The 15,824-nt window shown below is 45.0% G+C and overlaps 1 protein-coding gene across 1 annotated transcript; it reads right to left on the reverse strand.

The window, feature by feature from the left end:
- Positions 1-11,987: 11,987 nt before the first annotated feature.
- Positions 11,988-15,810, reverse strand: LOC109752746 (nucleolar GTP-binding protein 1-like). The gene is made up of 3 exons (XM_040397036.2): positions 15,677-15,810; positions 12,629-14,683; positions 11,988-12,247 (listed from the first exon to the last, which is right to left on the reverse strand). The coding sequence occupies exons 2-3, from the start codon at positions 14,651-14,653 to the stop codon at positions 12,110-12,112; spliced, it is 2,163 nt and encodes a 720-aa protein (XP_040252970.1). The 5' UTR covers positions 14,654-14,683; positions 15,677-15,810; the 3' UTR covers positions 11,988-12,109.
- Positions 15,811-15,824: the final 14 nt, after the last annotated feature.

Raw genomic sequence — 15,824 nt, forward strand, 5'->3', positions numbered from 1 at the left:
AGTAGAAACAAAACAAAATAAATATAGCAAAAAAGAAAACAAAAAAACTAAATACAGCAAAAAGAATTTTCATAAAGAACTAATGGCACTAATAGAAAGTTTATATTTTTTCTAAAACTAATGGCACTAACAGACAGTTTATAATTTTGCTGACCTAAAAGCAAAAAGAATTAAAAAATAAAGCAAAAAACAAAAGAAAATAAATAATGCAAAAAACAGAACCAAAAAACTGGAAAAAAAAATTAAAAAACTGCCACCTATTGGGCCACCACGGCCTGAATACGACTAGAAACCCAACCTGGGCCAGGATTCAGGCCCGCAGAAGGCCCAATAGGCCCACAGACAACACAGTATGACATTAGGCCCGTAAGCCTGCATTTGAGAGGAGCTCGAGAGGGCAGCCGCAGTGGGGCTTATAAACCACTCCGAGCCCCTCTCAACTAGCGAGGTGGGACTAAACTTTTGGCCGCGGGCAGCGCAAGGCCTTTGGTCCCGGTTGGTGGCACCAACCGGGACCAATGCCCCCCCTTTAGTCCCGGTTGGTGCCACCAACCGGGACCAAAGGCCGCCGCTTCCCGCCCTTTGGGCTGCTGAAAAGGGACCTTTGGTCCCGGTTGGTGGCACCAACCGGGACTAAAGGGTGGCATTGGTCCCGGTTGGTGCCACCAACCGGGACCAAAGGTGTGCCTATATAATGCAACACTTGGGAAATTTTCAGATACCTCGCCAGTTGCCCCCGACGCCGCCAGGCTGCCCGTGCTCGCCGTCGCCGCCCGCTCCTCGTCGCCGTCGCCACGCGCCCTTGCCTCGACGGGTCGCCGCCCGGTGCTCGTCGCCGTCGCCCTGCCCCCACGCGCCGCCCCGCCTCGTGCTCCCCTGCTCGCGCGCGCCGCCTCGGCGCCCCGAGCCCCACTGCCCGGCCCGCGCGTGCTTGCCGGCGCCCTCGCCGCCCCTGCCCCGTCCCGCCCCCGCGCTCCGGCGCCCTCGCCGCCCCCGCCGTCGCCATCGCCCTAGCCGCCCCCGCTGTGAGAGCCGCCGCCCCGGCTCTGTTTTTTTATTAGTTAATTGTTTTTTGATCATATATATATGAAAGGTTTGAGATCAAAGCAATCGCGCGCGACGGCCAACCGATTGAACCCCTCCGGACAAAGGATGCTTTTGCTGCTCAGTGCGGGGTTCTAGTTAGGGACAAGATCCCGATCAGCATCCACCAATGGTATAAGCCTAACAAGGAAGACCCTGAGGTGTCTTATGTCAATGATATGCAGAAAGATGATCTTTGGACTGAGCTGAAGGCAAATTTCACCCTACCGCCAGAGGAGGATCCGGAGAAGCCAGTTATAGAGCAATTAATCAAGTCTCATGCTCTTAAGAAGATGGCAGACCTATTCAGGAGGTGGAAGAATGAGCTGAAAACGTTTGTCGACAAAGAAGAGACACCAGAATTCATCGGCCGGTATGAGAAGATCAGAGATCACTGGCCCGCATTTGTGGCCCACAAGACATCGGAAAAGAGTAAGAAGATGTCAGCGACAAACAAGAAGAATGCTGCGAAGAAGAAGCTTCACCATCGCACGGGGTCGGGTGGCTACCTCAAAGCCCGGCCTAAGTGGGCCAAGTCTGAGAGGGATCTGCTTGATAAAGGGATCGAACCAGAGGCAATGAACTGGCCAGACCGTTGCCGGACTTGGTTCTTCGGGGCTGGCGGAACCTTGGACCCTGTATCAGGGAGGTGTCGTTGGACGGACGAGCAACTTGCAATACCCGTCAAGAAGCTTAAGCACTATATCAATGCAGCGCAGCAAGGGACGTTCGTTCCAGACAGAGAGAACGATGAGCTCACAATGGCCCTCGGGAATCCTGAGCATCCTGGACGGACACGAGGCACGCCAGGCTCCGTTCCGTGGAAGGCTGGTTTTCCGGACGCGGGCGGTTACAAAACCCAGGAGAGGAGGAAAAAAGTGGAGCAGATCCAAATTCAGAAGCTGCACGAAAGGGTTCAAGCGCTAGAGGAACGAGACGGCAATCGAGATGCCGAAACTGCCCCCCAAGCTACACCGCCATCTCAGCGGAGAAGCAGCGTGGCTTCCACCGAGCTGCCTCAGCTGGAGCATGCGGCTCCTGCTAGCTACCCCGTGGATGCTATCACGGAGTCTCAACATTGCCACCTTATGGCGGAATGGCAGAACTTGAAAGTCAAGGCGGCTATTGGCTCTGTTTTACCTACTGAACCCGGCGCAACCTACCACTGCCGGCCGATTCCAGAAGGATATGCTAGGGTGATGGTGGATGAAATAACTGAGGGATTTGAGGACCTCCAGCTTGACCACCCTACCGGTGAAGGGGAGACTCGGCTGGGTTTAGCTCTGAAGACTCCATGCCTATGGCGGAAGGAGCTCACAAGCTTCCGAACTGGACGGCTCCGGCGAGTAAGGGCACTCCGCCTCCTCCTCCGGCGAGTGATCAGGGCACTCAGCCTCCTTCTCCAGCGCGTGGCGGCACTCCGCCTCCTTCTCCGCCAGCGCCGGCGCGCCAGAGCAGCCAGCCTCCTCCTTCTCCGCCTCGTCAGCAAGGGCGGAAGAGACCCGCCGCCGCTGCGGCTGCTCCGGCGTGTCGTAGTCCTTCTCCTCCGCCTCGTAAGCAAGGAAAGAAGACAGCCGCAGCTGCTCCGTCTACTCTGCCGGCGTCTAGCAGTACAGCTGCCAGAGGCGGGAGGCAATACAGATTCGGTCCTTCTCTGAAGACTCTAGAGAAGTTACCATATGAGAGGACCGAGGAGGAGAACGCGAAGATCGTGCGAGCCGAAGTGAAGAACTTCTTTGAAGGGGTGAAAGCAAAGAAACATCCACCTCCGGAGAAGGTAGATCCGGTGAAAGCAAAGCGCACTCTGGCTGCCCTGACAAAACCACCAAAGTCTCCGCCGAGAGGCAACTATGAGCGCGTTCTTGCAAAGGCATATGCCGAAGCGGAGCGGTCGGGAAGTACTGTCAGTGATAAAAGGATGAAAGAACGACGAGCTGGGAAAAAAATTGCCCAGCTCGGCGAACAAGCGAACCAATCGTGCCCCCCGCTCAAGGTGTCAAAAGACATCGTCGCTAATGATCCGAGTATGGTGCCCGGTTATAGCAATCTTGGAGATTACCTGCCCGACGATGTACATTATGAAATCATGGAGGTGGACGAACACAAATACCATTACGGGAAGCCTCTCGTCAAAGATGTCAGATCTCTAAGCACGATGATGCGAAGACTACATGATTGGTACATGAAAACCTGCAGAGAGTCTGATGGGATGAGTACTTTGATGCTGAGAGTTAAACCGGAGCATGACCTCGTTGGAATTGAACTGCTGAATGTTCCATTTGAGGATTTCTTCCAGTTTTACAATCAAAAGTCCCTCGATAAAACAACGATCACATGCTACTGTCTGTAAGTAGTACTACTTCTGTCATTAAGTCTCTCTATATAGGTCAGCTCTTTCATTGCATGTATTTATACTTATCCTCACTATATTATGCAGATTGAAGATCGCCGAATTGAAGAAAAGACAAATCGGTGATATTGGGTTCATTAACACAAATCTCATAGATGCATATACGGTTGAAAAACATCCCCAAGAAGCCGAGGCCAACTTGCTACAATCGTTGGTATTAAATCAAAACAAAGATATAACACTCTTTTCTTACAACTTCAAGTGAGTGTTACTATCTTGTGCATATTCGGTTTCCCTTATTAGTCCAGGTTATGGTAATGTAATTGATGACTTATGCATGCATGCGCAGCTTCCACTATATTCTCCTAGAGATTAAGCTTGAGCCGGGAGTAGTAACCGTCTTAGACTCGAGACGAAAAGATCCCCAGGACTATGCGAACATGACTCAAATGCTCCAGAAGTAAGTTAAATCGATCATTATCCACCATATCAGCAACTTTGTTCATTTCCTGATATCAAGTAATTGTTTTCTTTGTCTGGCAGGGTTTGGAGAAAATTCACCTCAAAAGCTCCGGGACTCCCGAAGAAGCTGCAATTTAGACACCCGAAAGTAAGTACCATAGTAGCATGTTCCGCGCATCTCCTAGTGATTCAAACGCTAGTTTCATCAATACCATTTAGCATGCTTGCTTATCAGTTTGATTGACCTCTATTTCTTGTAAAGTGGTTGTGGTAGGAACCCGGGAATAATTACTGTGGATACTACGTTTGCGAGTCCATCCGCCACACGACCTGTGAGCGGGGCTACACTGAAGAACAATATGAAGTGCCTGAGCAATAATATTCACAATTTTATTTTATTACCATCATTTGTGTTGAGTTTCATTTATTCATATATATATATATATATATATATATATATATATATATATATGTATTGACCCCCTTCTTCAAATTAGATCTTTCGGATGCGGTATGAACTCCTAGCACCAGATCGTATGCGAGCAATTCAAGAGGAATTGGCGGCATTCTTCCTTAACCACGTGATCGCTGAAAACGGAGAATACTATGTGGACCCTGTGTTCCTACAATATAATTAGGAGATTGTATTGTAAGAGATAATTATTGTATATATGTAGCCGGTAGTGTCGGATAGATATACGAGAACTTGTTGTTCGACCAATATCTCGGAGAAGGAGAGGTGGTCGATATCACTTCTCTCTGTATGCATATGTTCATGACGATCTTCTGTTTCCTTCATTTGATTACTAGCTAGCGTGTCTACTTCTCTCCATACGTATATAGTACGTAGCGTCGACCAAGCACGGAGATAAGAGAGGACACTTCTCTCTATTAATTAGCTAGCTAACACAATATATGAAACACCTAAATTAACCCCCCAAAACCCCTAAACCACCCCCTTTCAAAAAAAACAAAAACCTCAGCTCCTGCCAGGTGCTGACGCGTGGATGCCTATTGGTCCCGGTTGGTGACACCAACCGGGACAAAAGGCCCTCCTGCCTGGGCTCCCCGCACCGGCCACGTGGACGGCCTTTAGTCCCGGTTCGTGTATGAACCGGGACTAAAGGGTTAGGGCATTAGTAACGACCCTTTAGTCCCGGTTCCAGAACCGGGACTAAAGGCCCTTATGAACCGGGGTAAAAGCCCCTTTTCCTACTAGTGAGGGTCAATTCCCTTTTGAAGGCATTCTTGATATGTATGATATTTTGGGGATTCTTCCTTCTTTATATTCTTCGAGCTTGATGCTTTCTCCCTGTAGGAGTTGCTGAAGTGGGTATATTTTTATCTATGCCTCTTCGCTTCTGGATATATTCTTTAGCCTTTGGGTCAATACAATAATCTTGTCCAATATATTTTTATCTATGCCTCTTCGCTTCTGGATATATTCTTTATCCTTTGGGCCAATATAATAATCTTGTCCTATATGCCCCTTGCCCATTTCAAGGCATCATTGATATTATCATATCATTTGAATGTTAGCTCTTCGTTTCTTCGCTTTGCTGCAAACTTCTCTATATATATATATTATCATATCATTTGAATGTTAGCTCTTCGTTTCTTCGCTTTCGCCCAGGAAGGGTTCTAGGCGCAGGAAAGGGTCGGCACTTTCTCGGTCACGTACATTTTATTTTTTTTGGTGCATGCTCGTCTGCAGTTATACTCATGTTTGTTTTGTGCTGATCGCAACCTAGCCAAATGTGCCGGAAAACACAACATGATGGACTGATAGAAGTCAAACCATTGGGCTGGTAACATTATCCGGCATCACCTAAGGGCACGGATAAATGTAGCAGTTTTGCAAAAAGCAATGCAATTCAGACGTACATGTTCTACAAATTGTTTTACGTACCAGTTCATTGAAGCGACAATTGCTAAAATCAATAAAGGTATGGCACATGACTGCGGACGAGCACGCATCAAACAAACTAGTCCATGCACGCGAACGTGACAGTTCATTGGAGCGACGGTTGCTAAAATCGTGGGAGCAGTTGCAATCTAAAACAAACTAGTGATAGGTATGGATTTTTTAAAGATATTTATGTAAGAATATGATTTTCCGTGTACTTTCGTTCTGATGTATACGCGCTTGGAACGTGCCAGATACCAATGCAAACGGAGTCAGAACGCTGAAAGCCCGTATAATACTAAACGGTGCATGCACGCTAACACTGAAAAATCCAAGAGCGGGGCGAGGCCACCTGATGCATGCAGTCGGATGCATGTGGTAGCACATGCAGGACTCGCTCTATTCCATGCACGCGATGCCCTGACGGATATAACACATGCCCAAGCCATGCAGCTTTCGCGCACATATTCAGTGTCCATTAGTCATTCAGGGAACCTGGCGCATGCATGCGACGCAGCCGACGGCCTCCTGCTTGTGTGTATGTCTCAGCCTAGGCTATGCCTTGTGCACGCAACGCGTGACCACCTGCACGGCACGGATATGGAATAGTCAATTCTTACCTTCTTGACCTCGAATACAGTGCGCAGCAGTTTCTGTCCATGCCTTGGCTAAGCATGTCGGCGCTCACCACGGCGTCCACGGAGGTGCGTCAGGCCTTCTGAGCCAGATCGGTAGATGACGAGAGCTGCTGGCGAGAGTTGTAGCGAGGGGATGGCTACTTGCTATGTGGTGTGGTGGCACGGAGTGTTGAGTGAGGGGAGGGCTATGGGGTGGTGCTTGTCGTTGGAGTGATGGTCTGGCTATGGGGTGGAAGTGGAACCCTGCAACTCTGTTCAAAGTCCCTGGAATTCATGCTGCTCCAAAGTCGATGGACAGTCTGAATGGTCATGCACCTACTCCATGTGCCTAAACATTTTTTTAATGAAGGGATTCGCGCGCTCATATGAGCGTTCTCCGCCGGCATGCACACCTCTGACAGGTAGATAAATATGTTCTAACTTAAGCCGGTACAAAGATCAGTACGTAATTGTTCATTTTAGTTAGCACCGCTCCCATGGTAGGTAATATGTTTGTAGTGGTGCATAGCCTGCAATCGTTTTTCAGCCCCAAAAGGATTATGACCAGCCCCTGGTACACCAGTCAGCATATAAATTTTGTACAGATTGCAAAAGAAAAGGACGCCGGAAAAGAGTTTTCATATTTGCTGGCATAAATACTACTAGGCGGTGCACAAGTTCACAACGTGCAATTTTTTCGAAAACATACCACTTAGGACATCTATAATGCCGACCCTCAAACTGCCCGCATACGTCCGGGCCACGTGGTTCGGACGTGTTTTGCCATCCAACATGGTTCTGCATCGGTCGGTTCGGCGGTTCGGAAGAACTTTTTCCCGGAAACCAGTGGCAAACTCAGGGGCCTTTGCGAGCGTCCGTACCACTGCCATGCCCGTGTCTGGCAACCGTGGCCCATCCAGAAACCCTCTTCCTGGTCCGTGTGCGTTCCTGCCGACGCTGGTGAGCACCTTTACAGAGCGTCAGCACCACATTCATGCCAGCCCAGACCGGACGCGACTTCTCACTGGAGCTAGCATTGAAGCGGCGCGCCGCCCGAGAGCGTCGTTCGCGCCGCTTCCCGATGCACACGACGTCTCCCTGCATTCAAACGACACCAGTCCGTTCGCCTTCCTCCATTAAAGGTGCCCGGTTGCTGAGAAACCTACTCCTACGCCACCCGTCTGTTTGTCTACTGCCCACCATTAAGGACCTCTCCGCCTGGCCATCCCTCTGCCTGCTATTTAAACCCCAGACGGACAACACAGCCGCATCCATCCACCCTCTTCCACTCTCTATCTCCACTCCGCACCACACCCGCCATGGCTTCCTCGAGCTCCAAAGACTCGTGGGACGGTCTCTCATCCTAACAGAAGGAGGAGATCCCCGCCATTGCGGCCGATGGGCAAGAGCCGGCGCTACGGACACGCCAATGGTAGAGGCGACCGACGACGAGCTGTTGCCACCATCCGCATCGACCAATGCCGTCATCACCATGGGCGAGGCCCGTGCTCACTACACCGACATGGCGCTAGATGAGTAGGGGGCCGCGTTCTGGAAGGCGCGGGCCGAACAGACGTACAACCTCCGCCTCCTCGATGAGCACCGGTGCACGGAGGAGCTACCCGGTGCCAGCGTGACCATCGCACTGGACATGGAAGTTGGCGAGCAGGAAGGAGCTGCCCCCATTCCGTGAATAAGCCTGTCATCTCAAGGCCTAGGTTGCCATTTCCATCCACGGCCTCCTAAAGTGCACCACATGGTTTCCTCTTCTGTAAACGTGATCTCCAATAATGCAAGAATTCGGAACCTTATCCATATAGAAGTTCGGATCTTGATGCAAATCAAGGGTTCCGATAGCACACTCTGCTGCTAGTGTAGATAGGAAAGCCGTCCTATATATATATATATATATATATATATATATATATATATATATATATATATATATATATATATATATATATATATATATATTGGTTTACTTCCATCAAACATAATATATAAAGGTTCTTCCTTGGAATATTTTTGTTCAACACATTAAAATATTCTGCGAGACTACTGATATTAGACAACATGTATCCTTTCTCTTCTCTATTCATTGTGTGATACCAAAGATTATCATATAAGCATCCTTGGATCTCATCAATACGGCTATGACTCTTCGGTTTGATATTGAATGTATTTGGTAGAAATATTTTCAATTTATTATCATCTCCAAATATAAAGCATTCACTTCCACCGCCGAGTGTTCCTTTCTTCATTTCTGTAAAATTTGTGAACGAGAAAATATGTCAGGTAAACTATTATCTTTTCCCTTAATATGGTCAAATATTAATTTATATTCATTCCCGACAATAGTATCTTCAAATAAGACACATCTTCTTGTCGAGTTTTTCTTACTATTAATTTTATTGTAATATCGACATATAGCTTCATAGTTTGTCCTTGAATTCTCTGAATACTAGATATAGCCTGTCATTTATTGCATTTACTACTGCGAGGATCTCGCTATCAATATTGTTTACTATTTTTTAATTTATAACTTCCTCGAGCATATACGCATAATTTTCTTCTGCTTTTGGGGAATATTTATTAGGATTTTGTTTTAGTATAGCTCCCCATCCCACCTTAGATGCACCTATTTCGATTATAAAGTAGTTGTTTTCTAAAGGAAGTTCTAGGGGTTTTAAATTTCTGACTTTTTCCATGATGGCATTTACTAGTTTTATATCTTCAGAATTGAAATATCTTTGACCATTTTTTCTTAATTTAGGATATAAAGGTCCGGCTATCTTTGCTAAGTTATCTATAATTTTTCTTGCATGTTTTACAATTCCTAAGAATTGTTGTAAAATCTTTTTATCACTCATATTTTCAGGAAACTCTAATATTTTCTTTGCAATATGTTCTTGTAAATATATTTTTTTCTTTTCCTATTTCATGACCAAGGAAATTTATTTTTTCCTTGCAAATTTCCATCTTCGTTTTGGATAATATGAGCCCATTTTGTTCTAACTTACGAAATAATAATTCAAGATGGGATGTATGCTCTTTGTATGACTTTGAGATACTAATAAATCATCTACATATACCAATATAAATGCTTGATTCTCATCAAATATATTTTGCATTTTCCTTTGTAATAGTGCAGGAGTATTCGTTAGGCCCAATGGCATCACTAGCCATTCACAATGGCCTTGTGGACAAGTAAATGTTGTCCAAGGGATAAATTCTTTAGCCATTTTACTTGCCAAAATCCCGCTTTTAAATAAAATTTAGAGAAATATTTGCTTCCTTGTATTTTGTTAATCTAGACCCTCTTATTAAGTATATTGAATGTGTCTTCTATCGTATTATCATTAAGCCTTTTCAAATTAATTACCATTCTCGATTTACCTCTTACAACTTTAGCATGATTTCTAACTATAAAAGCAGCAGACCGATAAGGGCTTCTGCTTTCTCTAATTGCTTTCAATTAGTAAATCATCAATATGCAGTTTGAACTCTTCAAAATCTTTAGGAGTAGCTTATATTGGTCCTAACTTAATTATATAATCCGGGTTTATGATATTAATTTTGCAAACTATAGAGTTCTTATCCCAATGTTACATTGGTATTTCCCCAATAATTTGTATATTTTCTAGTCTTCGCACAGTCTTGTCTATATCTTTTTTGGATTTTATATCTCTATACCAACTTGGAGAGAATGATTGTAACCCTATACATTTTGTATATGTATTTCTATGTGATATTCTTCTATGGTCTCACTAAGTTCTTCTTCTTTACAGAAATCAAGGGGATTTGAACTTGTGTTATATTCAACATCTAAATTAGGTATTTCTACATTTTGTAAATCCTTTCTTTGTTTCTGTACTTCGGATATTTATGGAACATTATCTTGATATGGAATAAATGTAACCCATTCTTCATGTATAATCATGGTTTGTAAAGATTGTTGTAAAAATCTTAACCCTATTACCATTTATGTAAGCCTCAATATCATATGCCAATTGGTTATGGATTTTCTTTATTCCAGACATATCATTAGATACTTCGGCTTTATTATCATCAATGGTTTCGACTAGTTTGGGACATCTCACAAAATATTTATCATGGATTATGTTCTTTGTGCAACCCGTATCTAATAGTGCCAATATTTTATAGGAAATATTTTTCCTTAGAACTATTCTAACTGGGATCCTTATCCCTAGCACTTCTTTGAATGGTAATCGAACGATATATTTGTTTCCAAACTAGTTATTGCATCTTTTAATTGTATTAATCTGTCTCCATTTTTATCTCTTACCGTTACCATTTGCTCTTTCATCTACATGCTTTTAGCAACATTATGTTCTCGCTCTTTACTAATCTCTAACTCATCTTTTAGTTTTTCTCGCTCTTGCTTCTAGTTTATTTATTCTATTTTATGAGTTTCTAACCCTGCTAATAGTATTCTTTCTTCTGGTTCAAACTCTACGCGATTAGACTAATATTCTACTCACTCTCCAATATTTAATTCTTTATTACTATTTGCACAGTCTATTCTTTATTAAGCTGGTTATATCTTATTCTACGATCTATTAGGGGCTGGTGAGGCCAACAGAACAACCGATGGTGTGCACGCAGTGGTATGATGTCCTACTCAGTACTCATCATATTTTTTATTATTATGTTGTATCAGATGTAGCTAGTTTCATTCACTTGATGTTTTTAAATACAAACTTACGTCTTCCCAGGCAATTTCATCCGAAAAAAACACTTCTCTACGGCCACAAAGTTCTCATTCAAATGCCACAAGACTAAACAAAGGACTACCGCCAGAGGTTTCTCCTACCGGATCCCTAGCATAAGAACTCCCATAAATTCATAAAAAAAATCAAATGAAGTACGAAACTTCATTTCCATAACATAATTTACATATGGTTTTCCCTTTCGGGAGGCCCGGAAGGGATTACACAAGCTAAAAGGATACCTTATTATTCTTGGAGATTACAGGCCTTCGATATGGTGGCTATTCCACAAGTGGTGGTGGTACTATTAGTAAGGTCAGAGTGCGCTGGAGGCTCTTCTAGCTCGAAGCTCTAGACTCCGTCTCGTCTGTGTCTTCTCACAGCGCTCAGCCCTCCTTTTTATAGTGCGTGAGGGATGCCACCGCTGAAGTGCCTCAAAATTTGTACAATCAGCCATGCATGACTCCCATGCTAGACTGATGTTTTTGTCCAAACTAAGAACTTTGTCTAGACTGGGAACTTTGTCATGCACTGTTGTATGCCTTGTATCCAAGTGAGTATAGAAAGAATAAAGTTATAACTCGCAGTAGAACATGCAGAGTTGTTAAGTTTTAAAACAACAAGAGGGGTCAAAACCCTACCAAGTTATTTCACCAGACTAGATAACTCACCAAGTATGATTAAGTTCCTCTTGAGAAACAACTAGCACTTGCCATTTACCAACCGCAAGCACTGGGGCCAGACAATGCTGAGCGCAACTGAGGGGGTGCACGTTGAAATTACTGAAACTCACAGGTTCCAGACCAAGGTGCAATATCACAGTATCAAAACATTTCACGAAAAGGAAAACAAGCGGCCCGTTCAAATACATTAATAACACCATCAAACAAAATTTGACTCCGCTCCGCACAAGTGCAGAGTAAACCGAAGGTACAACCATATAGTTCAACAACAATGTAGTCTAACAAACAAAGCGGAACACAGAGCAAATGCCAGATAAAAATAAAATTGCAATAGATAGTAGTATCTCCAGCTGCCAGATTGACACTGAAGCCTCCCCCGATGCCCCGCACGAAAAATGGCAGTGATCCAATAGTTCCTGCATAAGGATAAAATGAAAGGGCTGAGCTTCAACCTTACAATAAACATGTGGATGTAGCTCAAGCAATACTTTACAAACTTCTCTATAAGATCCTAGAGTGCTTGCATCACCAATCACAAGTTTATAATGACGATGCTTTTACATATCAATTGAGGAAATTACTAATCCAATTTGACAGTACAGTATAATCCATAAACAGAAATCTCAGCTAACTACACCGCAACCAATTGACTACAAGATCAGTGCTGGTTCTAACATTTGCATTCGGTTTACAAAATCAGCATAATTTCAAGATTAATAACCCTATCCATATGGGGAAAACAGAAAGATTTGTTAACTAGGTGGAAGAATAACCAAGTGAAAGCACAGTTTCCGTACCTGATCGAGTGATTGCAAGCAGCGCCTCTGGGTCTTTCCAACTCCTCGTTTTCCAGAGAAGAGATGCTTCGGTTTCAAGGTGGGGATGACGCGATCCGCCTCTCCACGGCGAGCCTCCTTGTTCCTGTTCTTGACAGAGTCCCTCGATTTCTTGATGGCCTTCTTCTTTTGAGCAACGTCCCGGATCCCGTCACCTGGTACGACCTCTTCAATTGGTCGTGATTTGGACCTAGACCTCGACCTCGTACGCAGCTTCTTGTCGGAGTGCTGGCCATCAACGTCCATAGCGTCGTCACCATCAGCTCTGCTCAGTGACCTCTCACGCTTACGGCCTCTTGACTGGCTGCGAAGTCGGTTCACAGCCGCGGTAGGATCAACGCCCATGGATGTGAGTTGCCTGCCCAGTCTCTTGGTTGTGAACTTCCTATCCTTGTCATGCTTCCTTGGAACAATAGGACGGCTCTCTGCAGTACTCTTCTTCATCCTATGCTCTTGGATGAGCATTGCCTTCTTCTTCCTAATCTTACCCAATATCTCTCGCTGTTCTTCAGTTAATTCATCATGGCCATCAATCATGAAAGCATCCTGAGCAGCCTCTTCTTCAAGGCGAAGACCCTCCTCCCTTTCCAGCTCCTCACACCTTTCCAAGATATCCGGATCCAGGAAATCAGCAACATTATGGCCATCCAATATCTCAGGGAGAATATCTTCCTTCCATTCATCATCAGCCAACAAGTAATGCTTCTTGAGACTGGCGGAATAGACACCAGCACCTCCATTCTCATTCTCAAGGTCCCTCTCAAGTTTCTTCTTTTCCTTTGCAGCAGCAATCGCTTGAGCTTCAAGAACAGCCTGAGGAATACAAGTAGGCCTATCTCTGTTGTCACGAGGCTTGGGCATAGCAACATGAAACCTGTTTAAGCAGTCATTGATCTTCTTTGACTTCATCTTGATCTCCACCCTCTGCTCAAGAAGCCTCTCACATGCAGCATTTTTAACAGCCATCACACCCTCATCTGTTAAAGCACTCATAGTCAACAAAACACCCTCTTCACTAGGATCTCCACCTTGAGGTATAGTCTTCATAGCCTCTGACTTCATCTCCATCACCAGCTTCATGTCCTCTTCAGAAAGCCCGTCAAGCGGCAAATCAGTCTTGTTGCACACAATGACCAGAGGCTTATTCATGAACAAGGATTTAATACTGTGGAAGAGTGCAGCTTGCTGAGCAATAGTGTACCCACAAGAACCAGAGATGTCCAAGAAGAACAGCACAGCTGCCCTCAAGTGAGCAAGAGCGGTGATACTGCACATCTCTATGATGTTCCTGTCCTCAAAAGGACGATCAAGGATCCCTGGAGTGTCAATCACTTGGTACCGCAGATACTTGTAATCTGCATGGCCAACAAAAAGGGATTTTGTTGTGAAAGCATAAGGCTGTACGTCCACATCAGCCCTCGTAACCTTGTTCATGAAAGAGCTCTTCCCAACATTTGGATACCCACAAATCAAGATAGTACGGGTGTTTGGGTCAATTGATGGGAGCCTGGCCATGTGCTGCCTGATCTGCTCCAGGTATGCCAAACTAGGACTGATACGCTTTAGAACAGTACACATGCGACCTAGTGCAGCTACCTTCAGGCACTTGCACCGGTACAGGGTGTCTCCATACTTGAGCAGCCTCAGATAGTCCTTGGAGATCTTTGCAATGATATTTCTAGCTGTATTGATCTGACCCAAGGCAAGTTTGTAGTGATCCTTGTTGTAGAGCACATGAAGGAGATCGCCATAGAAAGGGTGGATGTCATCCAGTCTGGGGAACTCATCGATGATGGTGGACAACTTTTCATAGAAGTTCTGCTGGGTATAGCGAACCTTGCGCATATAGAACTGGCGAATGCGGTTGATAGCATAGCCCTTGTGGACAACAGTTGGTGTTTGCCTCTGAGTGCGGGACAAGATTATGTCAATGAAGTCCTTCCCAGGAGGGACAACAGTGATTTTCTTGAAATTATACTGCACCATCTTGCCGATGTAAAGCTTGGCTACTTATTCCTGTGATACAAACAAATGTCATGTCAATCCTATGTAGATAAACAGGTGAAAAAACCAATGCGGAAAAACGGGTACAAGCAAATGCAAGAAATCACAATTTCCAAAAAACATAGCCAGGGAGAAATCTAGCAAGCACCGCATAAAAAACATCTATCTAAAATCATGTGAAGACTATAGATTCATGCCCATCATTATCAGTGCATCCTATTTACACACAAGGAAACCTTTGATTTATAAAATACATAAGACAAAAGGGCCAGGAGAATAAGTCAGGACCTTAAACATGCACACCGTTCTTATATGAAAGAAAAAAAGAACATCTACACACCTAGATACCAGCAAGTCAAGGTCCGGTTTCTTTCTCAGTAGCTAAAAATAGTTGAACCACTAGTATGGTCAACTGGTTGCATCAGACCAGAACACTAACTCAGGATCTGAAACACTCACACCATTCTTACATGGTGGAAACATCCTCTCATAGGAGGAAGTGCAACTGCAACACATGCATGCTTTTCATTCTCATCGCGTCAAATACTTGATGGATTTTACAAAATTACCACAAATAAAAGCAGGAAGACAGCAGCAGTAGTTCCAACTACTGACAAAATACCACGCCAGGTGTCTAAATCGGCTGCAGCTAAACTAGCCGGCAGCCTTGAATCAATCATAATAATATCAAATTCGAAAACTACTAATCAACCATCCCCTATCTTCTGCATCAAATCAGCCAACCCTTATTGAGCCGCTTGTTACAAATCCTACAGTCAGATACGAGACATGGCGCAAAACAGAAGCAATTGCTCTATTCGCAAACTCTTGAGAGATTCAACCAGGGACGAGCATGGGCATGTTGAACCAAGTCCACAAATCTACACAAGTAAAGTCCACATCCGCAGACATCCGCGAGGATCATCACGGGTACACGGCTATGCGAGATGGTCGGCACGCAGGGACGGAAGCGGAGAGCGGAGGGGAAAGTCGGCGGCTACTTACGGCGTGAGGCGGCGGCGGCGGGACGTAGGTTTCGCCTCGGTGGAGGCGGCGGGCGTCCGGCGGCGGACGGAGTGGGGAGGAGGAAAGAGGAGGGTTTAGGGAAGGGTTTCCTCCGGGCTCTTATGTGCTAGCTAACGGGCTTTCCTCT

This window comes from Aegilops tauschii, chromosome 7, assembly GCF_002575655.3.
Source record: "Aegilops tauschii subsp. strangulata cultivar AL8/78 chromosome 7, Aet v6.0, whole genome shotgun sequence".
In the NCBI taxonomy this organism is placed as follows: domain Eukaryota; kingdom Viridiplantae; phylum Streptophyta; class Magnoliopsida; order Poales; family Poaceae; genus Aegilops; species Aegilops tauschii.